The sequence below is a fragment of the Rhipicephalus sanguineus genome, chromosome 5 (genome assembly GCF_013339695.2).
Source record: "Rhipicephalus sanguineus isolate Rsan-2018 chromosome 5, BIME_Rsan_1.4, whole genome shotgun sequence".
Lineage (NCBI taxonomy): Eukaryota > Metazoa > Arthropoda > Arachnida > Ixodida > Ixodidae > Rhipicephalus > Rhipicephalus sanguineus.
This window is the reverse complement of record NC_051180.1, coordinates 197,123,272-197,149,954: the sequence shown is the minus strand read 5'-3', so window position 1 is coordinate 197,149,954 and position 26,683 is coordinate 197,123,272. Positions and strand designations below refer to the sequence as shown.

The window sequence follows — 26,683 nt, the reverse complement described above, 5'->3', positions numbered from 1 at the left end:
ATGACTCTGCTACCATGGTGGTTGAAGCGCCGCTCAAGGAGCCCGCGTAGACACTAGCGCCAGATTCCCCTCTAGGTATTATTTCTGCTTCAATGTATTTCTATTATTTTCAATGTATTTCTGTATTCAATGTATTTCTTCAATGTATTTCTGTAGTATTTCTGCTTCAATGCTGACACAATCAAGACGCAGACGTGTATCGTCCAGTAACTCGATTGATCAGTGTAGCTGTGAAGCAGGAACGAAGTCGGCTTGTGTTCAGTGCTTCGTGCAGATAGTAGTTTTCACTGCACGCGTAAACTTCAACCACGCACTGCTGGCGCACGCAATAGTTTGCTTACCTCGTTCGGGACACTTAATTTAGTAATCCGTGCCCGTTGTCTGCCATCTATATGGGGAATCAGTAGAATTTTACGGGTGGAATCGGCCCCTTCGTGTTTACAGTGCTGTTCTGGCGGGTTATCAATGCAGCTGTGTCCTCCGTCTGGGCGACATCGCAGAACGAAAGACGTCTCACTTGCAGTGCAGGCTTCACAAGTGCATAAGAACCACGCGGAACGGAGGGGTTAAACCCTGCGGATTAACTTTGCTTTCTCCGGTAGGGGAATGGCAAGCGCTGGCGTCGGCGCAGAAACTTCTTCACGTGCAGTAATGCAGTTGCAACCAACGTTTCTAGAACTTGTTTCAGTTTACAAACTTCCCGCCTCCGCCATCTCTGAAAGCGACGCGTAATCGACTTCCGGTACAGGGGGCGCTGCTGTAGCAGACGTAAGGTCCCTATATTTATAAAGGTAGCGACAGCTACACGCGCGCCCTCTCGAGGGGTCCAAGGAGCAGCGATAGCACACGACGCGCCGCTCGCTCCCGTGCATATTGCGGGCGCCTGAAACCAAACTCGGTGCTCGCTTGAACCGTTAAATTATTAAGATTTCTGGCCGAAGATGTTCATCAATTATCCAACTACAGGGACAATAACTTTAACGAGCACCGGAGCACGTTGAATATTGAAATAAAACGCGTGCGTTTCTGAAGCAGATTCCGAGCGGGTTCCCCACAGCAGCAGTAATGCAGGGCATTTATTTTTTTTCTTTGCATATTTTGACATTCTGCGCAACTTGAAGAACAGGTGGTGTTTGGGTGAGTTAAAAGTGCTTGTGTTCTAGCTCGAATAAAATAGGCAGGTAGTCAGCGTACTGCTACTTTCGGAAACTTCATCGGGCACCTAGCGCTCTTGTATTGTGTAGCACAAAATACGCACTATTATTGGTTTGAATGTGTTTGTCAGTGTTCGGAAGTCTTCCCATGGTTACACGGTATTTTTAACTAAGCTTATCTTGTTTATACTCTAAGAGGTTTACTTAGGAGAAGAGGGGATATTCCTCATGCATTACTCTCTTAGGAGAAGGGCTGATATTCCTCAAATTCAGTTGCACTGCATTTGAGGAATATCAGCAACTTGAGTACCTTTCAAGATCTAGGAAATATAGCATTCCCAGTAGTGTCACACCCATTTTAATGTTTAACTGTTTTTAACAACGTGCATTTATCCAAAGCCGTCCCCATTTTACTACCCCCGCTGCCTCCGTGTCCCGCAGATATAAAGGTACGTTGCAATGTTACCCAATGCAATTTCAAATAAATTTGGGGTATGTATACGCGTACAAGCCCTAAAACTAGACTACAACCAGAAAAGCTGAGTTAGGTGGCTTTTTGTAGAGATGCAAGAGAACAAAAGAGTACTTATTGAAAAACTGGGTTTTATTGCATAAATTCGTAACAAACTTTTTCTTTGGAAGTTTTGTTGTGAGCACTGATCCCCCCTCATTCGCTTGCAGGGTGGCTTCCGTTCCTTCTGCCTTCAAAGATGCTTGGTGCGGCATATATGGTTTCAGTTGTTTCCTCCAAGTGTCTTGCAGTATAATTTATTCGAATTTCTCGAAAGCATTGTGATCCTCTAGGGAAAACATTAGGCGGAATGCTTCAACGAAGAAGCCTTAATTGATCTCTCACACAGCATTGCGGCAAAACACGGCAAGGTGTGGCAAAAAACTAATCCCAAATGCTCATTTCCCTGTGAGCTTGTAGTGTTGAAGCCACCCCGGTGAGAAACACAAAGGCAGCTTTATTGGGTTCAGAGCTATTTAATGTTAGAGATATGGGGTGTGACTCTGCATTTACTACTACGCACAAATATACGGCATAAAGAACGTTGAAGCAATAATATTGTTGCTAAGTTAATGCTCATGCATATGCACGAACAAAAGCACGCCGGCCAGGCGAAAGGCTGCTTGAAGTTATAACCATTACAAAATCACTTAGTTCGCATAGCCGAGTGTTTTCTGCGGGCACAAATTTCTTTCGACTGATTTTGTTGGGCCTTCCTTTGTCACCGCGAGGAACAAAAAAAAAAAAAAAACTTTTTTCTCTCATCCGCGCGTGGAGGCAACCGAAGGCATAGAGACCGGACATACGAACACTTCATGCTTCAAACATTAAGTTCAAACGCGGAATTCCTGCGTCCACTCAACTTCAGGTACATAAACGCTTCTAGTTTGCAACAACAATGCGACAGAGGCACGTGAAGTACTCTGCTTGCTAAAATCGCCCCACTCCACGCTTGAAAACACAGTGATCCGTACCTATCGCCGGCACAGCGCTGCCGCCGTTGGACCCTTTGGGTGGGGCGCGAAGGCGAAAAGGTCACGTGTCGCCAACCGACCTATCGCAGGGCGCGGCGGCTGGATGAAGACCTTTCGCTACTTTTGAAAGATAGAGGGACTTTAAGACGACGAAGCGCGAGCGAATGCGGCGGATAGCAGCGGTTGTTTGCGTAAACATTTAATTGCTTAGCTGCACAGCTGCGAAAATGACTTATATTTCCGTTTAGGCAATCGTGTTAAATAGCACGACTGACAGCGACAATATTTGCTCGTGTTCTGTGTTAGGCGAATGGCACAGTGTGCGCGGCAGGCGCTGCTGCTCTCGTCATGTTCATTACTACAAGCATTAGCGTTGCTCACTGGGTAAGTGATCTTGAAATACCTAGAGAGCTGATTTCACGAACCTTCTTTGCCCGGCTATCGGAAAAGGCCTGTAAAAATTCTCGTAGGTATTTGGAAATAGACCTATGCGCAGGCCCCAAAATCGCTCCACCACAGGCAGCGACGTATGAATGGCGCTGATTCGAGAGTTGGTGTGTAGAGAAATTTGTCCCTTGCATTTTGAAAAAAAACCTGGTTTCAACAAAAAAGCGAAGCTGTGAATGCAATAGCAACCTGTCGTACTGTTATACGAACTAAGGCTAGCAGCTAACTTTTTGATCCGATCCCGCGTAACCCTACTAAAACGCTGGTGCATTGGAATACGGCCGCTCCCGGGAGAGAAGCGGTTTTTGTGCAGTTTGTCATATCAGTGGTCACAGCATGGAGCGGTGAGATCACAGCGCGTACAGGGGTATACGAGCTGTTTGCTGATGTCTGCCGAGATAGCGCGCGCGCCAGCGCTACCGACCGCGCCCCTAAGTGAATGTTCACAGTTGCCCCTCGAGCCCTTGGAATTCCTTCATGCACCTTCGCTCAGAGAAAGACGGGCGGGGCGTTTTCTTTCTGGTTGAGGAGCAATCGACGGCAGCCCTTGCACGCGGGCTGATTTATCTCATGCGCCCTCCGTGCGACGGAGATAGCCAGCTTGTTTCATCTCTGCTTCAGCCATGTTCCTCGCCAGCACTCCCCAGCTTTTACTTGCGGGTAGAACATAGGATACGTGGAGCGACGTTATTGATTTGTACTTTATATGGAATATGTTGGCGACGGTGAAAACCTGTCCAGAGTGTCCATATAATTGATAACAAAATATTGAAAAACTGTGGATGCGGGCTCCCCTTTTTTCTGGATAGATGCATTGTCTCCGCTGTAAAGAGTTTGTCAGTTGGAAGAAACAAGTAATTTGGCACCTTTTGCACTGCTTTCGTTCTCGCCCTCACTATCCTTATTACAGGCGATATCTCCTTGCCACTTATTTCTTCAAAAAGCCCGCGTACAATGTCTGCACTAAGAGTTGAGCCTAGCAGGATTTTGCGCTTGTCGGCTACACCCTGTTATCTCTGCCTGCGCAGTTGGAAACGCACAAAATAGAGCGAAATTATTTGATTGCGCATGGTCGACTACATGGCAAAGCAGGGTGGGAGAGAAATCACAAGTGATATTTCTCGTATGTGCACCAGTCGAGATTATCTACCCCAATGATGTCACGTGAATCACCCTTCTGGCGTCACTGAGTGCGCCAAAAAGACGAGAAACACCAAAAGAGAATAACGCGCTCGTTTTTTTAACAGCGAAGCTGTTCCAGCTTGGTGTAAAGTGTCTGACCGTGCCCGAAAGCAATCATGGTTATTAGAGGCCGGATTTCTAGGCACTAAAGAAGTGCATTTTAGGTGCCAGAAATAGGCAGGCAAAACAACGTTTTAGGTGCCAAAAATGGGCATGCAAACACGTTTTAGGCCTCCGTCATAATTGTAGGCACAATAAAGTTTTACTTAAATGCAAAGAATTTGAAAACAAAGACGTGCGCCGCCTGTATCTACGACAGGAAAGCAAAAAAAAAGAAATCGGCAGATTTCACGTCTTGTGGGAATCTGTTTCATGCGAAGCAGTCAGCCAGTAGTTATATGCTGCATTTTTTGCCTTTGAGCCAAGCGTTACGAGGTGGATCGACGCGTTTGTGTAAATGGAGGAGTTGTGTGCACATCGTGGGCTTACCAGGCACGTCAACAACGCTAGCATTTAAAGTGTAACTTGTGGTCTGACATAACGTAAGCACTCACGTTAGAGCACATACATCAGCATTATCGAATCTAAGTGCATTTTACACTGCGATGATGTTAATATCCTACGTAACTTTTGTTAGCGTATTCCTGCAGGGTTGAGCAGCACGAGAATTAGTTTGAAGCGCGCAAAACGACTTAGAGAGAATGAATGGCACCAGACAGCGCTGGTGTCATTCGTTCTCTCTTCATCCTTGTTTTACACGCTCTCGTTAACTTCAAACTATGCAACACCAACTAGCCCAACGTCGTACCCTTCTGCTTGAATATAGCTTGCTGAATCATGGGAATACAAATGCAATGTTTATTAGACTGCTATAAATGTGGAACCAACACTGGAACCACAATTGATGTTAACCCGACGCGACGCCTGTATTATAGGAGTACATATGTAATGTCTATTGCTTTCTTATAAAATTGGCTAGCCAGCACTGCAACCACAATTGAGATTGCACCGACATTACGCCTGCATAGGGTCTTTTTCCAAAGCAGTTTCTAGACCTGGCATGGCTCTGTGGTAGAATACTTGACTGCCACGCAGAATGCTTGGGTCCGATACCTGCTAGGATCCTGATTTTTATTCTTTGCATTCGCCAGGTATGCACCACTGGTGTCGCTTTTTCTTAATGCTCTCGCATTTAACTTTCTCGATTCTAGCTCATTTTTCACCACAGCTCAGCATGGTTTCCGTAAAACATACTCATGAGAAACGCAACTAATATTATTTACTCATGGACTACACTGTTTATTAGATCGCGCCTCACCTTCTGACTGTTTTTTTAGGTTTCAGTAAAGCGTTCGACAAGGTTTCCCATGAACTACTACATTTCAAGCTAAGTCTTTTAAACCTCGACAGTAACATACTGAAATAGATTGAATATTTTTTTTAACCGCTATCAGTTTGTTACTGCTAATAATCAGGACTCACCACTAACTGAGGTGTGCCTCAGGGATCAGTCCTAGGACCCATACTTTTTCTAATCTATATTAACAATCTACCTTCTTCATTGACTTCTCACGTTCACTTGTTTGCCGAGGACTGTGTAATATATTGTGAAATATCTAGTATTGGGGATGACTCTAATGCTCTTCGATCAGATTTAAACTACATAAGTGATTGGTGTAATACCTGGCGAATGGAACTAAATATTAATAAACGCAAAATTTTGCATGCTCAGAGAAATTCCGCCACCCTTCCATTCTACCATTTGAATAATATCCCCTTAGATCCTGTGAACTCATATAAATACTTGAACGTTCATATAACTTCAAATCTAACCTGGTCTCTTCACATTGAGTACATAATCAATAGAGCTAACAGCATGCTTGGTTACTTACGTCACAATTTTTCTAATGCCCCATCATCCTTAAAACTTTACCAGTCATTAGTGTGCCCCTAATTACAATATGCTGCAGCAGTGTGGGACCCACACAACGAAAACCTGAAGTTTTCTCTCAAGCTCATTCAAAATAATTCAGTTTGATTCATTTATTCTAATTGTAACCGTACTTCCAGCATACTTTCGCAATGCTTTAGCTAACATTGTTTTACTAGGGAATTTTAACATGTTCTTTTTATAGTTTTGCTGTCGGGTAATTTTGAAAAATGAGCTAACATTGCATATGTAGGAATATCATGTTACCTTCTTTCTTCACATTAGTATTCAGTCCTTTGCACAAAGCATTGTCAAACTACATGGTATGTATTGCTGTTACTAGTGTGTTTTATTACGCTACTGTATTACTTTCTTACTGTTTAATATTACCACCTAATTGTTGTACAACTTCCCGTTTACCACTCCCCGCTGTAATGCCCTCGGGCCTTGAGGGTACAATAAATAAATAAGTACCAATGTCTGTTCTCGCCGTTCCTGGGTAGATATAAATCACCTGTGGCGCATACCCATACACCACGGCCTGTGGTGTACGGGTATGTGTCACACGTGTCTAGAGGAAAGGGTCTGACAAGATACATGACAGGTTTTTAACGTTATTCATGCCATGACCAGGCAGTCATATTGGTCAAACCCTCCCATGCCAATTTTGGTCTATACCTTGCTAAGGAGGCGATCGCGAGAGCACCCAGACGTAGGCGGCTAGATAGACGGGCGGACGGACACGCTCAAAGTGCCTTGAGTTCGCTAAGAAAAAATAAATGTTATTCTATGATGCCACAAAGGCGCCAACATAGCCGTGCAATGGTCCTTTGTCCTTTTATTCTCTAGCATGGTGAGTACACTCGTGGGTCTTTTCGGCATGGCTGAGAAGGGCAGCAGATATATCTAGGCCGCTAAAAGAGTAGATGCCTTGTTGTATTGGCCGGTTCTGATCGTGCGGGGTCAATTTCTCCCGTGTGGGTGAGCACCTTAAGGTGGTAGACCACTTTCAAAAGTTGAATTTTTTTCACAAAGTCGATTTTTAGTTTTTTGTTTTTTGTGCACGCCCAAACATTCAAAAATGTGTTGCAACAAAAATGATCCTCCTATCATCATTATTTTGCAAGTTATAGCAAGTTTTCCATACCCCACGCTCGTCAAGCGAAACCGAAATCACATTGCGTTTTTTTCGAAAGTAAGTAGTTGTTTCATCTACATTAATGATATTCAATATACTTTATAAATTTTATTTAGACGGTTGCATAAGAGGATGTGATTAAATATAACTTTGTGTTTCTAATTGTTTCCAAATCTCTAAAAACGGCCACAAGGGGGACGCACACCTCTTGCAAGCTCTGAAATCTTTGTTTGCGTTTTTCTGAAAATAAGAATTTGCCCCAAATCGTGTGATGCAAACTTTCATAACTTGTTTCTCAGTGTGTACTTCGAAGTGAAATTTTGTATAATAGTTTACAACATATAAATCTGTGCAGTGAACTAGAATAAGAGAAATTGATGGAATATTTTTGAAATCACAGCTGATTTTGCAAACAGGTTCAGTCTAAATTGGCTCTTTTTTCCCGTCTTTTTGGTTTTTTTAACATTATTTCCTTGATATTTACTTAATATTTATCCTAGTTCATTGCATAGCTCCAACCTTTAGTTACACAAATGCCAAAGCTTTACTGAATTAAGCCACCCATTAGTCGCTCATCACAGCTGGTGTGACTACCACATTTCATGCAATTTTTGACAAAGATGACCTCCCAAAAAATAATCATTATTTTGCACTATAAATGGCTTGGTAAGTTAAATAAGACATGCTTGTTTGGAAGAAAAAGTTATTTCAATGCTGGCTGCTACTAAAAAAAATTTTTTTTCAGTGGCCTACCACCTTAAGAAATAAATTACAAACAAAACAAAAGCCGCGTGCTCGTCACAATTTTCTTTCTTGTGATCTTCACTCTCCTTTCCCCTGACAACTCTCCACGGTTTTGCATTCGCCAACCGCCCGCGCCATGTCAGCGCGGTGGCGTATGGTGGCCTGCGCGTCCCATTACCACTGCTAACGGTTGTTCTCCGGAAGTTGGTTTCCGGAAGTTGGGATCGAATCCCGGCCGCGGCGGCTGAATTTTCGGTGGAGGCGAAAATGTTTTAGGCTCGTGTACTTAGTGCACGTTAAAGAACTCCAGGTGGTCGAAATTTCTGGAGCCCTCCACTACAGCGTCCCTCATAATCATATTAACAGCTTGATGAGGGCTAGTTGGTTCATAAGTTAGAGCCACGAAAGTTACAGTGCCAAAGGAGCAAGGACAAAGGAGAAATGAACAGTACAGGACGAGCGCTGACTGCCAACTGAATGTTTATTGCATGGAAACCAGCCTATTTATACAAACCCAGGGAAACATGCGCACATCAAACCACACGCAATCACGAGTCTAATCTATCTCTCAGGAAGTCTAATTCCTTCCGTGAAAGTACAAGTGAGGGCGCGCTAACACAATTGTCTGCTTTGTGATTAAAGCATTATCAATACAACACTACAAAATCAATACAAACACTACAAAAGCCCTTATTAACCTCTAATTCATGCTCATATGTCAGAGGCGATGGGAACGCAAGGAACAAAATAGGCATTTGCCTAAAGTCCGGTCTGTAATCATTATGAATGGGCATGTGCCACATAATTTGGGCAAGTCCCACTATGGCGCCATCTGGAGTAACCCTTATGGGTGAGAGAACAACTACAGAGAGAGAGGGAGAAAGAAACAGAGAGATGGAAAGGAGGATATAAAGGGAGAGAGAGAATCTTCACGAGGCCGGATTCGAACCCGCGTACCCTCGATCCACTCAGCTATTCAGGTACACTAACAGAACATAGCATAGCCTTGTATAGTATAGTGTAGCAAGGGGATGGGAAAAGGAAGTGAGCGTCAGGAAGAGAGATGTGGTGGTGAGGAGGAGGGGAGAGAGTAAAGCGTAGCACAGAAAGAATGAGAAAGAGAGGGAAATGCAGACAGAGAGAACATCAACGAGAGAAGGGGAAAAAAAAGATAGAAAGAAGAAGCAAGCATCGCGTCATCTAGCGACCAGATACCGCACCACCTGGCCAAGCCGTGCACGCGCTGTAGCTAAGCCACGCCCACCATCGAAGACATCATGCGCAACCTCCGCTCTATAGTGCATAGCCTGGCTTCTCCCGATCGTGTCCAGGGAGTCGTGGGACGTCCGAAGAAAGGGCGTACTCCCTAGGAGGAAGCCGCGCATCTCGAAGCTAGACGTGTCCGTCGACGGGGAGTCCGAGCGGTGCCGAGCTGTACGCGACTTAGTGCAAACGGCCCTCATTTTATGTATTTTCAGAGTCTGTTTGGGGGCCCTTAGAAAACCGGGGCGTGCAAGCATGGACACAAGAAAGTAGTTATAAAACACCACAAGCGCTGCTAACAACTGAAAAATTATACAGCGGTGGGAAAGAAGGTATACACACAAATACTTATCTGCGCATTTCAAGGCAAGGGGCGATACTTATCGGTCAGGTGCGCGTGGTGGTCTAGCTGAGAAATACCCTTTGGGCGTCGGTGTAGTCGACGTGCCTGGTAAGACTACGGTCAGTCTCGCAGCCAGGGAGGGGGGGGAGGGCCAGGAGGCCCTTCTCGCCAAGAAGTTGTTCCCTCACATAGGTACTTTCCTAGGGGCCTTCCTCAAATAGCAAGGCCTTCAGCAAGTGCTCCCCTACTGACCACCCCGAAAAAATTTCCTCACTATTTCCCCATGATATAACTACTCAAAATGCACAAATAAGTCGGTCCAATTCGCAACGCTCGACTGAAAGCAATAAAAATTTGTCAGATCCCCTGCCTTGTGAATCGGTTCTATGCGAAGCAGTCGACAAGTAGTCATCTACACACCGTTTTAGGCTTTGAGCCAAGCGTTACGAGGGAGACCGACACGTTTTTGTAGGTGTAGTAGTTGTGTGCACATCGTGGGCTTACCAGGCACAACTAGGGACGTTCAGCGCAATAACACGGAGCCACAAGAAAGAGACGCAGACAACACATGCGCTATAAAGGCACGTCGAATACACTGGCGTTGAAAGGGTAACTTATGGTCTGACGTAACGTCAGCACTCGCGTTCATGCGCATACGTCAGTATTATCACAACGAAGTGCTTTTTACGGTGCGATGATGTGAATATCCTACGTAACTTTCGTTAGCGTATTCCTCCGGGGTCGTGCGGCGCTTAAATATAGCTTGCTGAATCAGAGGAATACAAATGAAATGTTTATTAGACTGCTATAAAAGCGGAGCCAACACTGGAACCACAATTGACGTTAATCCGACATGACGTCTGTATCATAGGAGTACATATGATATGTCCATTGCTTTCTTATAAAATTAGCTAGCCAGCACCGCAACCACGATTGACGTTGCACCGACATTACGCCTGCATAGGGTCTTTTTTCCAAAGCAGCTTTTAAGACCTGGCGTGCATCCGTTGTAGAATACCTGAGTGCCACACAGAATGTTATTCTTTGCATTCGTCAGGTGAATGCTGCCAATTTCAGGTTTACTTAGTGCTCTCGCGTTTAAATTACCAACATCCGGTCTCGCCGTTCCTGGGTAGATATAGACTGTCAATCACCTGTGGCGCGTACCCACGTACCGCGGCCCGTGGTATACGCGCCACACGTATCTGAAGGAAAGGGTTTGACGACGTACGCGACAGGAGTTTCACGTTATTATATCCGTCTTTCTGTCTGTCTGTCTGTCTGTCTGTGCACCTGCGACTTTGTGCTCACCTGGGCGTTTCGTTAAAGGTACCCTGAAACAGTTTTGACGATGTTGTATAAACGCATTGAGCCGGTAAAGCAAGTCCTAAGAATCGGCGGTTGAAGGCCAATTTAAGCTCTCTGCATCAACCGTGTAATTTATTACAAGACCTTAAACATGTGAATCGCTACAGATCGCAACAGCTCAGCCAAATGAGTTTTCAACTTCTCGTGCCGTTTACACGTAGAATTGTTCCTGAGGAAATTATCGCAGGCCAAAAAAGAACCAACTGCTTCGTTTGGGATGAACAAAAGAACTAAATTTATTTCGATAGGGATGCTCGTTGCCAAGCGAGTTCGCGATAGTACAAGGTTGCCAGTTGCCGAAAAGAAAGAGGCTGAACTTGGCAGTTTCTTCATACTCCCCCCGGAATGAGCCTCTGGTCATTCGTCCGTGTATTCCATGGGGTATAAGAGTTGAACTGGTCTTCTCAATGTTGCTCCATTCGGCATGCGCACCATGCAGGCTCGGATCTTTCCATCACGTCCCAGAAGAACTTCGGCCACTTCTCCAGTTTTCCAGAGCTGCCTCGGCAGATGTTCATGAACTAAGACGAGGGTTCCTTGCTTTAGTGCACTTGACGAATTCGGCACAGCAAAATGTGCTGATCGGAGACTCGTAAGGTACTCCTTTTGCCACAGACGCCAAAGCTGGTCGGCCATTCTAAGGCGGTAGCGCCAGCGACGCGTGAGTTGACCAGGTTTCTGAACCACTTCAGCGGCGGAGCAGCTGTCAGGAAGAGTGGTTAGTCTCTCAGCTATCATGAAATGAGACGGTGTTAAAGGTTCGGGTTCGTTCGCGTCTGTGTAGAAGTAGGTCAGGGGTCGAGAGTTGATGATAGCTTCGATTTCAATTAGTATTGTCATGAGTTCCTCGAAATTGCAGTAGCTTCTTCCCAAAACCTTCTTCGGGGATGTTTTCACGGAACAAACCGTTCTCTCCCAAAATCCGCCCCACCAAGCCGCTTTCTCAGTTATGAACTTCCAGCGGATCTGGTGGTTTAAGAAGAAATTCTGGATGTCTTCTCCTCGTATTGTGGTCCACAGTTTTTGCAGGTCCTTAGAAGCACGCTTGAAAATCCTAGCGTTGTCAGGAAAGGTGACTCGACAGACCCCCCTTCTCGAGATGAATCTTCGGAACGCCATCAGGAAGTTAGATGTCGACATATCGGTCACCAGTTCAAGGTGTATTGCGTGCGTAACTGCACACGTGAAAATGACTATGTAAGACTTTCTGTTATTTCCTTGATCTTTCGTGTTCAGTGGTCCAGCGAAGCCTACACCTGTTACATCGAAGGGTGGCGCTTGTGTCACCCTTTCGCGAGGCAGAGGAGTGACTGGCTCAGTAGCAGCACAGCTGTTGAAACGATTGCACTTCACACATTTCCTTAGCGCCTTTTTTACCACCTGCCTTCCTCGCACAACCCAGTACTTCTCCCTCAGTTCGGTAAGAGTCTCTAGCGCGCCAGCATGCAGGAGACGGCGATGAGCTGCGTTGATGACAAGTTCTGTGATGGGATGCCTGGACGGAAGGACAATTGGATGCTTAACGTTGTAGGAAATGTCGGCAGCATTGAGCCTTCCTCCCACTCTTAACACGCCCTCGTCGTCGCAGAACACGCTGAGATCACGTATCGGAGAGTCACCTGGCAAGTGTATCGAGCGGTGAAGACATTGGAGTTCATTTTGAAAGGCCTCCAATTGTGTTTGAAGTATCAAAGAAATGTGCGCCTCTTGCACATTCTCTGTCTTAAGATGTCCCTCGCGTTTCTCGTTGGGATGCCTGGAGTTGTGAACAAATTGCAGTACCCAAGCGGTAACTCGAACCAGTTTGGAGAGGGAACTGTATTTCTGCAGGGCTAATATGGATTCCCTCACTGTCATGTTGTGAACTCGAAGAGTCTTTCTTTCCTCCTCTGCGATGGTCATGTCAGCGGTGTTTTCATGACATGGCCAGCAAGTAGATGGCTGTGGAAGCCAGACAGGCCCGTTCCACCACACTGAGCTTGACTTGAGTGCTCTCGGGGTTACTCCCCTCGTCAGGAGGTTGGCGGGATTTCCGTTCCCAGGCAAGCGATTTCAGAGCTCTGGATCCGTTCGCTGCTGAACTTCCAAAACTCGGTTGGCGACAAAGGGCTTCCATTGTTGTGTGGAACCTCGTACCCAATGCAGTGCGATAGATGAGTCTGTCCACATGTACCATTTGTCGATAGGGAGACCCAATGATTGCCCCAAATATTCCTTCAATCGTGCACCGATCACCATGCCCATCAGCTCCAGTCTTGGAAGAGACAATTTCTTAATCGGTGCTACTTGGGACTTTGAAAGAACGAGCGTCACCGCTGCTTCCTTGACTCCATAGGTGCGCAAATATGCAACTGCACCGTAAGCTTTGGGGCTCGCATCTGTGAAAATGTGCACATCTTTCCAGCTATAGTTGGGCAAGCTACCGTATCGTCTTGGCACTGTTACGTCCGTTAAATAGTGTAGCTGGGTGTGCCACTGCGTCCAAGCTGTCTTGACGTCTTCAGGCAGAGGAGTGTCCCACTCAATACCCAGTTCCCACAGTGTTTGGAGCATGAGTTTGGTTGTCACTGTGACTGGAGAAATAAGACTAAGCGGGTCATATATACGAGCTGATGCCTGAAGGATGAATCGTTTCGTGTCGCTGTTTCGATCTAAGAAATCCAAGATCGCCTTCATGGAAAACGCCAGATGATCTTTGTCCTTATCCCATACAAGTCCGAGGACTCGTGAGACACTTGATGTCGGACACTCAACGTAGCTCAGGGCACATCCGGTTCCTTCGTCATTGAACAGTTGTTGCAGCTTCTTGGAATTTGAATTCCATTTGCGCAGTGTCATGCTTGCTTGATTCATGACGTCTCTTGCACCTCGGTAGAAGTCTACAGCGTCCTCCTCTGTCTCCGCTCCTGTTATTAGGTCATCCACGTACAGGCTTTCACTGATAGTTTTAGTGATGCGTGAATCACCCGCAGTAGTTGACAAATGATGACGCACTGTGGCAGCGAGAAGGAACGGACTGCTTGTCACACCGAAGGGCACTCGTGTCATTTTCCAGACTTCTATCACGGAATCTCGGTCTTGCTTCGTGGGAAAGTCCTCATACCACAAGAATCGGAGGGCATCGGGATCTGCCGATGTCACTGAAATTTGCAGGAATGCCTTCTCAATGTCCGCACTTAGTCCGATGTGGTGAATTCTGAAGTTAAACAACACCTTCAGCAAGTCCGGGTTCAAGTTGGGTCCTGGCTCCAGGGCTTCGTTCAGGGAGATACATCCTGTGACGCTAGACGATGCATCAAATACGACCCTAATCTTGGTTGAAAGGCTATCAGGTCTGAAGACAGCGTGGTGAGGCTTGTAGTAAGCTCTGTTTTCGTTGTTATTGATTTCTTCCGGTGGAAGTCGTTCGGCGAACCCTTGCTCCAGGTACTGACGGATAGCCGTGTCATACTCGATAATTGTCGCGTCATCTTTCAATAGCCTCTTCGTGAGACTTGTCAAACGCTTCTGTGCGGTCGCTTTGTTGTGAGCGAGATGAATGTTCAGAGGTTTCCATGGTAATGCCACCTCATAGCGCTTCGGAAAGGCGAGCTAGTTGGTACTGATTCATAATGGTGTAATAGTAGCGCAAAAAAAGACAAAGACAATCCTTTCTTGTCTTCGTCTTTTTTTGCGCTACTATTACACCATTATGAATCAGTACCAACTAGCTCGCCTTTCCGTTTTGCTTCACTTTATTTCTAGTTCCGCGAGCTCTTTTTCTGTGTTACCTAATCTAGACCTCACTAATCCCGCTACCTTGACGCCCGTTATGGCCTTGTGTGCATGCAAGGCTCAAGTGTACACTTGGCATCTCCGAAGACGACTTTGCCCACCCGAGCTTCAAGGTGTGTTCGGGTTTCTGCAACCTTCACCCGGCCATGTGACAAGGACGTGTAAGATGGTCCGTGCCGAGTGTAAAAGCCAGGAGCGACACTTCAGAGACAGCTTGAAGGTGGCCTGCGTGTCTCCGAGAACGGGTAGGCTGAACTTGGGTTTGTTTCGACAGTGGACTGCCCACACGGAAAGACTCACTGAGCTTCTGTGGAACAATGTCCGTCCAAGTCTTAAGGTCGCCAAGAAGTGCAGGCCTGCTCACGGAAAACCCCTGGTGCTAGAAAATGTGCCCTTGGATAACCGTGAGGAAAAAGTGCTGGGTCTCGGCCCATTAAAAGAGCGTGTGGCGTTCACTTTCTTGTCTTCGTCTTTTTTTTTATGCTACTATTACATCATAGCGCTTGTCTGTTTTCTTGATCGACGTCGAAAACGTGTTGATGATTTCTTGGCTTTTTTCGTTCGTTCGTGCACAATAGTCAGTAATTCTGATGCTCTCCAGCTCCCAGAATGATTTCAACTCGTTGGTCAAACTTGTGTCATCTGACATTCCAGCACGAAGAACGGCCGCGGTTGAGCAGCAGGCAGCTGAGCTACTGCAGGGAATGGCTCCTTGAAGCGTCCACCCAAATTTGGTCTTCAGTGCAACAAGTGTGCCCTGCAGCTTCTTGAAGTCACCATACACCAACGACCAGTAATAGTCGGCACCGATAAGGATGTCAGTGCCGCTTCTCGCCAGGTGGGCTGGTGCAACGGTGACATCTGCCAATTCATCTATTTCCGCTTGCAGTTTTTGCATGATGTTCTCAGGTACTCGCAGCTGATCGGAGCAGATTTCTGGTATTTCGAGAGCCTCGATGAACTGCTCGTTGCGGTCTTACTGACTTCTTAGCCAAAGTTTCACTCTTCTGCGTTTTTCTTTGATAATGTTGCCTGATCCTCCGAATTGGTAGATTGTGATGTCCTCTTCACCAATCACTCTAGTTGCAGTTCGCGGGAAAGCTTCTTTGTGACAAAACTTCGTTGGCTACCCCCATCGAAGTGGAGGCGCGTCAGAGCTCTCTCTCGTCCTTCTGCCCATACTTGAGCTGTTTGGAGAAGCACGGTAGGCACATTTTTCGACTTCTGTTCTGCTGAAGAGTGCAACTCTGCGGCTGTGTTCTCAGGTTGCCTCCAGGTGGGGTCACACATTTGTGACAGGTGTCTTCTACCACAGTGCTTGGAACTTAGCCTTTTGTTGCGGCATTGTTTCGACATGTGTCCCTTTACGCCGCACCGAAAGCAGCCACCAGCTGCAGTGAGTCAATCCTTCTTTTCATCGAGTGATATTTGTGCGTGACACTCGTGAGTTGTGTGATTCTTTGCATCTCAAAATGCGCATGAATCGATCTGCTTCGATTTTCCCGCAGAGAAGAGCGAAGCCGCTGATCCTTTTGGTGTTTTGCTTTTTCTTTATCTCGATGTTTTGAGCTGCATCCTTTTACTTCGCTATGGCCAGTCTGCAGTGCCTTCTCTCGGCTCTCCACTTCAGTCTTGAGAAAAGCTTGTAAACTCTCGATTCCGATTCCTTCTTCCTTGCTGTCACCGGAGAGTCCCTTGTGGTAGTTGACTACTAGTTCCGATGGCAGCATTCGCAAGAGTGCGGAGCAGAGCAGGGCACCGCAGCCATTTGTTTTGACTCTGAGCGCTGCGAGAGCGGCTATGTTCCGCTGCAGATGGTCATAGAGTCGATGTAGGCAGATAGCCTCATTCTCGTTTCGTACCGGTGGCAACTCGAGCAACTGAGTCGGATGTTCTTGTATCAGCACGTCTCGTCGACCGAAGCGCTCTTTAAGGAGCTCGATGGTTGTGTTGTAGTTAGCTCCCGTCACCTGGATGCCGTCGATGGCCGATGCAGCCTTCCCAGAAAGTGACGACCGCAAGTGCAGAAACTTCTCAAGAGTCGGAGGGGGTGTCGTTTTCGTGCACCGCCCTCTCAAACTGCTCCCAGAAGAACTGTCACTCCGTGGAAGTGCCGCTAAATTGCTGTAACTCGAGCTTCAGTAGTTTAACATGGGTCTGCACAGCCCTCGGAGTGCCGGCACCCGCGTCGTGGCCATTTCTGCCTGTTTTTTTTCTTTTTGCTCTAAGGCTTCTTGGCCGAGTTTCGCGATGCATGCGACGATCCGGTCGTTGTACTCGATTGTTCTGATGTAATTTTGCTCCGCGTCTTCGTCAACAACTAGTGGTTCAATGGCATTGTCCACTTCGTTTAGTTGTACTTGGAGGGCACTGGCTGACAAGACATTGAGCGCTCCGTCGTTCGCATGGCTTGCCAAGAATAATTCTGCCTCGGAAATAAGTTTGGTCACCTGAGTTCTCAAGGCACTCCTTTTTAGCTTGAGCCGGTCCATCCTGGCTTCTACGATGCCTGGCGTCTGTGATTTTGTGTTGCCTGGCGTATGCGTTGCCTTGAGCAGTGGTGTCTGTTTCGGCTGGGTGTGGCACCGGCAGGCCTTGTTGGTTGAAGCGCCTCGTCGACCGTTTCTTGCCCTAGGATCGTTGCTGTTTTTCCTCAAGCTCATTGGGCTGTCGACGTCTGTTGACCCAGCTGCCTCAATGGTAAGTTCGATAACTTCTTCCCGGGTTTCAGCACCAAATTATGAGGAAATTATCGCAGGCTGGAAAAGAATTAACTGCTTCGTGTGGGATGAACAAAAGAACTAAATTTATTTCGATAGGGATGCTCGTTGCCGAACGAGTTCGTGATAGTACAAGGTTGCCAGTTGGCGAAAAGAAAGAGGCTGAACTTGGTAGTTTCTTCAGTTCCAATACTCGTAGCACCAGCGACTGATCTGATTGGATATGTTAAGTACGGAACCTCCTGTTGGCAGCAAGCGTCGTCTGCCTGTGTTACAACGTGCTCCGTGCTGACGTGAGCTGAGTGACAATGTTTATCTCCAGGTTTCTTTCGTTAGACACAATGAATTGCCCTAGCTGTGTTGTGTACCACATATCTAGCAATTGGTAGCTTGTAAAGCTGCAACATCGTGTAATGTTTGTGACGCATATGGTGAGCGGAATCGTTTTAGCTCGTCGCTGCAATGAGTGTCGCGCTCTCGCTGTCCGGTCAACGCCACAGTCCACGTGTCTGTGGCTGTAACTTTACCCCTGAAGACAACCCTTCACGCAAGTTTACACTTATCCGTGATTGTTCTCGAATTCTTTTTGTTTGTCCGCATGCCTTTGCAGGTTGTGGCTGAACAGGAGAATAAAACAACAGCTGGTAGTGTGGCGGCCCCTGTCGGAGCAGATATCAACCGCTTCTTTTCTGTTGCCAGACGGCATGCTGCCGGGCGCACTGGGCCATGGCCTCCGAGATTGCGCGCAACCTGTCGACGCGCAATCTCGGAGGCCATGGCTGGTGAAGCTCAAACCGTAGAGTGCGCTCATGAGAGCGCTGCAATCGCCAGCTTATCTCACGAATTGACGAGTCAAGGCAGCAGTGTGAGAAGGAGGGTATGGATATACTTGTCTGTAGCGACCTTGGTTCATGGTACGTTGTTTAATTTGTGGTGCGAATGATTTGATGGTGCTCTGGCCTAAACGCCGACAAAACTTCAAAAAACTGTTTCAGGGTCCCTTTAAAGGGACCGACAACTGCCCTGAACATGAAATCAGATGACTGCACTGATGGAAAGATTGTCCGTCACATTGACTCAAACCAGCCCTGTTTATCTCGTGAGAGGTGAATTTATATTTTTATTTCTTCATTGAAAGTCGCGAAAAATGACCTTTGGCGCCTCTAGCGGCAAAATCATAAATGGTCCGATGAAGCCGGTCACGTGACCATTGATTGGTGTATGCGTTCGATGACTTTTCTGTTAGTACTGAAATATTGTTCATTTCTTTATATTAAAAGACATTACTCCATAAAAATGTACATATAGGCCTGCGTTAGTTGTATGCAACAAAGTGGCGCTGCCTTCGCTTGGCGTAATGATCCCATGCCGGGACAAGCCATCCATGACACAGGCGCAGGCAACCTTGGGCGCAGGCGCACACAACGCTATACAAATACCGAGAAGGTGTATAAAGCCACATCATCTCATTGTAACAGCTTGCTCTTTTCAAAAATGGTTGGAAAGCTCAAAATAAAGGTGGTTAAGCATAGCTACAGTAACTCCTGCGAAAGTAGAACGACAGCTTTCACAAGGGCTAGCGGCATCGCTATCAATTCTCAGCGTTGCTGGAGCAAGCCTTCATGCGTGTTTGGAGCCTTTCAGATAGAAAAATACTGCTTATAAAATAACTACGTGCTTTTAGGATAAACCACTGCAGCTACAAGCGCTACGAAGGGTAAGCTTCCTGTCGCGCCGTAAAAAACTGGGTCGAGAAAAAGCAGTTGACGGTCCCTTTAACTTCATATATACCAAAATTGGTATGGCGTGACAAGAGTGTATGGCAAACATAAGTGACAGGTCCTATTGTGCAAATCATGGCACGCATGTCATGTACAGCATGATTTACACGACATGGTCTTAGGGCTCTCACGGCTGTTTAATTATATGGATATATACCAAAATTGGTACGACGAGACATTTCTATATGGCGAACATAAATGGCAGGTGACAACATTAATATAATGACATGCATGTCATGTACGCCATGACATACATGCCCCACTCATGGTGCGCTTGCAGCAGTTTCGCTGTCTTGACATGTACCAAATTTGTTATTGCATGACGTGACTGTATGAAGAACATAAATCACAAGTGGTAACATGAAAATCTTGACATGCATGTCACGTACAGCATGATTTACATGCCATGCTCATGGTGCGCTCACGGCCGTTTCGCTAGCTTGACGTACCAGATTTGGTATAGCGTGACGTGACTGTATGAAGAACATAATTCACAGTGGTAACACGAAAATCATGACTTGCATGTCATGTGCAGCATGATTTACATGGCACTGTCTTAGTGCGCTTCCGGCCATTTTGTTAACTGGATGTATGGTGTGACATGAGTGCGTGACGACCATAAATGACAGGTCATGCATTGTATAAACCAGAATATACTTTTCATTATGTAAAATACTGTACAGGCATGCATGCATGACAAGCATGGGATATATAGTGAAGTAGTTGTCGTGACATGAATGAGTTAATTTTCCTCAAAGAGAAACGAGGCGATGTCTGCAGCTCTTTGCTGGCTGCTTTGCATTACATCGATTCCCACAGTGCGTGGGATCTGCCGGATTTTTTGTTTACTTTTGAACTTTTGTCATAGTTAGCCGCCATTAAGGATATGCTTTTCAACTGTTCGCGAATTGCGATTGGAGCACTTATATAATAGGTGTTGACATGCCAGCTGCCCCCCCCCCCCCCCCCCCAAAGATATTCTGACTACAACATTGCTCATGCCCGAACACACAGGGGTGGATATTTCCACATTCAATCAGAACATGCTCCGAGGTTTTTTTAGCTTCCCCACAGCATATGGATTGTTCATCTTCTTTACTGAATCTCACTTACGCATTCTTAGGCAACCCGACCTCGCTTCAAACAGTACAGCGATTCCCCTCGAGTTATCATAAAATGCCTCCCTCCTTATTTCCTTCTTGCCCTTGTGGTATTTACTCAGAGCTTGTTTTTTTTCCATCACTGCAGTCCAGTAAATCCTCTGCACCTCTCTGACTTTTCGTTTATAGGGGTTCTTTTATGAAACAAGCATGAACACAAGCCGCGCGTGCGAACCTGTCCCTCGTTTGGATAACACCACGCACTAGAGGAGTGTAGTTACTTGCTACTAGCGCTACGCAGCGGCCCTAACAGTCAGAGCTGTGACCCCCTATCCCGCGGTTCGTGTTGAGTTGCGACCGCGGCAGGTTTCAGGCCAGTGGGGACAGAGACAAGTCTTTCAACTGAAGGTGTTTATTCACCTCAGATGGCAATTGCAACAATAGATAGCAAGCACATCAAGTTAACACCCCAGAGGCGGAGTGTTCTGCACCACTGGGGGAAACAACAACAAAATAGCAAGCGCACGTCGAGGGAATGATAAAGGCTCATCTCACCTCGCGTGGCTGCTTTTGCACTCCGGTCCGGGGCGGTGGTTCGCACTCCATGGCCGGAGCGCTGCAGGGGTTGATGGCGGCGGTGGTGCTCACGGCTTGGGTCCGATGTGGTCAATCACACCGTCCAAGACCGAAGACGTGGAGGCCCCCCAAGAAGCGACACGCGTTCCCGGGGTCTGGAGAGGAGTCTCTCCAGAAAAGGGCAAGGAGGGAAAACGGGGCATCTCGACTTCGGCCAGGGAGCAGGGCGCGAAGGGCAGCGGGAGCTGCACGGTGCCCTCTCCTACGCAACCCCCCTCGCCACTACGCGTACAAACGTAACGCGAAGCCGAGGTGCCGCCGCGTTGAAGGCAATGGGTTGCGTGTGCAACCCCACCCATTTTACGCTCTTTGTTGCCATATCACTTACACTGTCAGCCGTATATTTACTGGTGAGCCTCCTAGTTCTTTTTCTCCACTGTGAGCCAACGGTCTTTCTCTACAAATACTGGAACACCTTTTCTGCCCATCTACTCTCTTTCATATTCCTTAGCCTCTCTTCGAACCTTGTTTTGCTCTGAGCTTCTCTCACCTCACGTAGAGTCACTGGAAATATTTCAGAGTACCGCAAAAGGGTATGCTGCATGCGGGCAACATTGAGCGGCAGCGGCCATTTCCCTTCCTGGCCATCCGGTGCATTGCTAGCGTGCGCTGAGAAGTGGCCGATGTTTTCGCCTCAATGCAGTGTTACTTTCGACGGGACTGCATTATTTGTGTGTTTCTTAAAGAGGATATTGGAAGGGATCTTGAGTCATCGATGGTTGTGAATGGACTGCGCGGTAAGCGGCGTGACTGTGAACGAAGTGTGCGACAGTTGTTGCCACATGCTCGCGAACTCTCGTCACGGATTCATCGGTCTCGTTTTGTAGTATACGTGTGACGTCATGTGCAATCGCTAGGTCCGGAGCTGTAAACAGAATTGGAAGCGCTGAGTGGCTTCATATAAAACGACGCTTATTGGGACACTGGGCGAATATTCAGTGTTTGCGCTAGCTTTTCAGGCTATTGAATGTGCAGTCCGTGTTCAGGTTCACTTCATAGTGCCCGATTGCGCCCTTCAATTTATCGTTAAAGCATACCTTGCTTGCGCACCTGCTTGTAGTTCACTTGGTGATGTGTAATTCGAGTGACATGTGTTTGGTAATTTTAAGTTGTGCACCATTTATTGACCCCTTGGGTTAGAACACCAGTAGCTGAACGTACGGGCATATCGGCATGAGGTAGCTACCATAGTACTTTATTCGCGAATTTTTTGCCATTTTCCTGCTTATTTGTAGAAAAGTAGCACATTAATGGAGTGTCTGTCAGAGCCTACTTCACACTAGATGGCATGTTAGTGAAAAAAAAAACAGCAGACGTAAATAATTCTGTGTTTATTATAATGGTGTCGTTTTATTTCCTATTTCTTTTCACCTTAACATTCTCAACCTTGCAGTGTACACGTATTTGCTTATATTTTGCTGTGTTCAGAGAAACTGTTTTCTTGTTGACGCTGCCAGCGCCTAAACAGGGGTGCGGTCCCTGCACTGCCTTTAATTTCAAATTTTTTTGATCATCCACTCTTATTAAAGCTTCCTTGGCACAGTGATTGGTGTGCTTTTAGTCGCAAATAACATAGCCCCGAAATTTTTAAAACACATGCTAAATCAACACAGTATGTAATAGACCTGGGGCTCTCAGTTGAAACATGTTATGCACGCAAGCAGCTTCTGTTTACTTGTGTAAGTCACTTCAGAAACAAGTGTTCTGTGAGGTGTTGTATTCTTTGCGGCCAAGTATTATGTCATTCTCTGACGTTTTTGTGCACTTATTGCAAAAAAAGAAAAGAAATCCCAGGTTATGTTCAGTTTCCACTGAGGCACTTTCTGGCTTCTGCATGACACGTTTAAAGCAGCGATTTGCATCTGCCTTTGAGGAAGAAATGCTGCGGACTTGTAAAGTTCTATGCGGCTATAGGTACCGTGGTACTGCTAAATGTCCAGCACGCTATGCTTCAACACATGCGCACGCAAAGCGCTTGGAAGGGATATGGTGACGAGAGGTCATGTGACGCAAGTGTGCCAATCACATTGGCGGTGGCTCGCGGAAAACGGATGCGATATTCTGAAAATTTTCCAATGGCTCTATTCTTCGCTGTGAAAGGAAAACAGAGTTTGTTATATCATGTAGTCCCCCGTTGAATGCACTTTGGGGCACTTTCACAGAAGCTCGACTTGCAGCGAATCACCATTTTCTAGGCCACCTGGCGCATGCACAAACGATAATCTGGAAGCACTGTGGGAATGCTCTTGCTACAGCACCGCCTTGGAGAGAGGGAAGGGCTTTTTGAGGCTAGCTAAGTCACGTCATGTTGCACCCAGCAATACAATCAATCGAGGAAAAAAAAAAACCTGGCCTTTGCCTTTGAGTCGTCTTAGGGGAATGCGTTAGGGACAGTGCGAATCTTTAGCATTGAGGCTCTGTTGTATGCCGTGGCGTTTTTCTACCACTTCTGCTGATAACCACTCTAGTGTATTTAGTGTTCTTCCATAAAGTACAATTTTCAGTATCCAGTATTTTGTTTATTTGCTATTGCTGGAGAGGTTATTCAAGAACACTCACGTGCATGACGCCCTTATTTTTGCATTATCGAGCTAAATACAAAGTGCTCCCGAGATGATATTCTCCATGAGATTTGCAATGAATCGAAGTATTTCTAGCTCGTCTTAAGAGCCCCATAATAATTATTCGGGTGATTAAATGTAAATACAATTTGATTCTCTAGTGTACTCCAGGATGTGAAATTAGCTGCTTCAAAGTGCTCCAAGGTGGAAATTTTTGCTGCTCCAAAATTTGCTCCAAATCAGAGGTCCTCGGTAGCATCACTGTAAATGTCTCGTCGTACGAATATGCCACGGGCACGAAATGTGTTTGTGGTCTTGGTGTGTAGCACAGCGACCACATGTTGCCCGTTAGTGAGGCGTATTTTGTTGTCCTCTTCTTTCAGTGTCCTCGCACGGTGAGACGCAACCGAGCCTGGTGATCAACCCGATGGGCGAGAACAAGACGGAGCCCGCTGGCACGGGCTTTGTGCTCTTCTGCACAAAGGGCGCCGGGGAGGCCGACTTCACGGACTACAAATGGACAGGCCCCAATGGACAGGAGATCACTGGGTGAGCGCCACCGATTGTGTGTACGTGCTTGTGTGTGTGTGTCCGATAATACAGCCAAGGCACGTGATATGTGAGTAATAATGGATCAACATCCCAAAGCGGCGTTGTAGCGGAGGGACAAATTAATTCGGCAAGCTGTATGACTGGCAATTAAAGCACCTAGCATTCCATTGAAATGAGAACCCTGCGGCCAGGATCGGATCGTTCGAGGGACATGCGTCGCGTTGCACATGCTGAAAAGGGTGACTTTTCAGAACGTTAAAAGTACTGTTAATGACGGTGCAATTTTAATGTTTCGTTTTCATAAACATCTAAGGAAAACAGAATTGTTTAAAAAGAGGAATCGACTAATGAAGACCAGTTAATGAATTTTTAAAAACAATTTTTCACTTATGAAGGATAAAATTATGTGCCATCTTCGTACTTATATCGTGTCTTAGTAGTGACGGTTGCTTTGAATAGTTCCTCAAGCGCGACTGGCTCCTTTCCGGAACCTGCACGAATGAGTCAGTCACAACCAAAACATTTCATCCCCATCACGCTTTCTCGCGATCACATTTCACACTTTCCGTATCATGTGCTTGCAAGATAAGTGTGCCCCACAATTTCGCTGGTTACTTGTGTGAACAGTGACGACGTACAGAGTCTATTTTCGTGGTGTGTGCGGAGTAATTATTGGCATTGCAGTGTAGCTTGTGATTGGCGGCAAGTGGAGTCCGATTAAATTATGCCATGACCTTCTCTGGTAGCCAGGAAATAGAGGTTTTTCCATGTCAAAACTGCGATCGCGGTGCCTATACTGTCAACAGCAGCAAATCTTCCCGCACATACTTAACACGATTGCGTCAACAGAAAAACAAGTAGTTTTTGCCGCTTTGCTGCTAAGCACACCTATAGCACCGCCTGCACAGGAAGTCGGTTGTGCATTGCTTCCGGAGCTTGGCAACTGCTGAAGCAAGCTTCATAAAATAACAGAGAGCTGAGCTAGTTGGTACGTATTCATTCTAAAAAGAGACAGGGCGTGCAAACACGGACACAAGAAAGAGATCAGGACACCACAAACGCCGACTAACAACTGAATAGACGCACAGCGGCTGAAAAGAAAGAAGGCACGAAAACTTATCTGCGCATGCCCATGCAACCGGCTTCATAAATGTTGCTGGCGAGGTGAACGAATGCGCCACTCCTGCACGGCTAAAGCCGCAGGGCCAGGCGGGCGCCGCTTCGTAGTGCAGAAGACCTATTGACCAAGTCGGTGCTGCATTATTAAGTTGCCCGCGGGCACTTGACGGGCACTGGAAAGGGGTGTGCGAATTCTTTTTTCCAAATGGTTCATGAAATGTGATCGGCTTCTGCACTAAAAGTCGAAGCCTGTTTACTGGCCCTTTAAGACGATTGGCGCTATGAAAGAATGTCAAACGACGTAAGTTTTCTTGGTAGTGCTGCGTTTCGAGCCCAGTCCCCCATGCACTGAAGGCATGTGTGTTAACCACAGGACCAAGCAGCGTGCTTGCAGAATCGGCGTGAATGTATTGTCAGCATATGAACCCCGTGGTGCAATGCAGAATTCATATCGTCGAATTTCGTGGTAGTGCAATAGCCACTCGAAAGTTTAGTGCGAAAGTGGCATTTCGGTGGTTGCGGGGTATGCTGTCTGTAAGGACGGTTTTTTTTAAAGAGCTGAAAGACGCCGTCCAAAAACAACACTCTAGGGAATTTACGCATCACCAAAGGAGATTGTACGTGGATTTCTTATCTAGAACTGTCCCGCTAGCACACATCGAGGAGGTGACATCTTCCTGTCTGTTTCGTTGCGGCCCAGATGAAAATGTGTAACGGAATCCAACTGGCTTCAACTGGTTTCACTTCTTCAAAATTGGCTAGCGCGAAAATCGACAAGGACTGAGAAGGAACACTGACGTACAGGACAGACGCTACTCGCAACTAAGCTTTATTCAGAAACGTCTTCCTACATATATACACAGCCACTATACACTTCAACTGCTTTAAGAAACACATTTTCAGTTGGGATGCATTCCCAGTTGGCGACTGGGACTAGTTGAGAATACATTCCCAGTTGGCGACGGGGACCAATTGGGAATGCATTCCCAGTTGGAAATGCTTTCCTAGTTGTGAACAAATCCCAGTCGCCGTTGGTGCCCAAATGTACATGCATGTACTCCAGCTAGCTCAAACAATATTCAATGTGCAAATAATGTTCATTCTGAGCACATCAAACACTCCAAAGGAACACTTGACACTCCTTGTTAAATGTAGATGATGATCATGATTTATTGATATTACACAAAAAAAATATTACACAGCTCTAGGCATTCCCTGCTGTAGCTGGTGTGAACCAGCACTGTGGTTGCACATTCAGTGCAAAGATTTCCTCCGCCTGGCTTTTATACAGTCCTGTATTTTCTCAACCAATATACTGGTGAAGTTTTGGGCTGCGCAGCTGATGAATCTGGGCCATTTACCCATGACCAATGAAAGAGCGTTGCT

General features: G+C 46.5%; 1 protein-coding gene across 4 annotated transcripts in view; it reads left to right on the top strand.

Annotated features, from left to right (window-relative positions):
• The window catches only part of LOC119394558 (fasciclin-2), a 365,260-nt gene that overhangs the window by 64,324 nt on the left and 274,253 nt on the right, over positions 1–26,683 (top strand). For all 4 annotated transcript variants that reach the window (XR_007416144.1, XM_037661883.2, XM_037661881.2 and 1 more), the window contains exon 2: positions 24,010–24,175. Coding sequence is in view for 3 of the 4 variants with exons in the window: in XM_037661883.2 (XP_037517811.1) it covers positions 24,010–24,175 (166 nt within the window). In the remaining variant the exon portion in view is untranslated. The remainder of the gene's footprint in view (positions 1–24,009; positions 24,176–26,683) is intronic.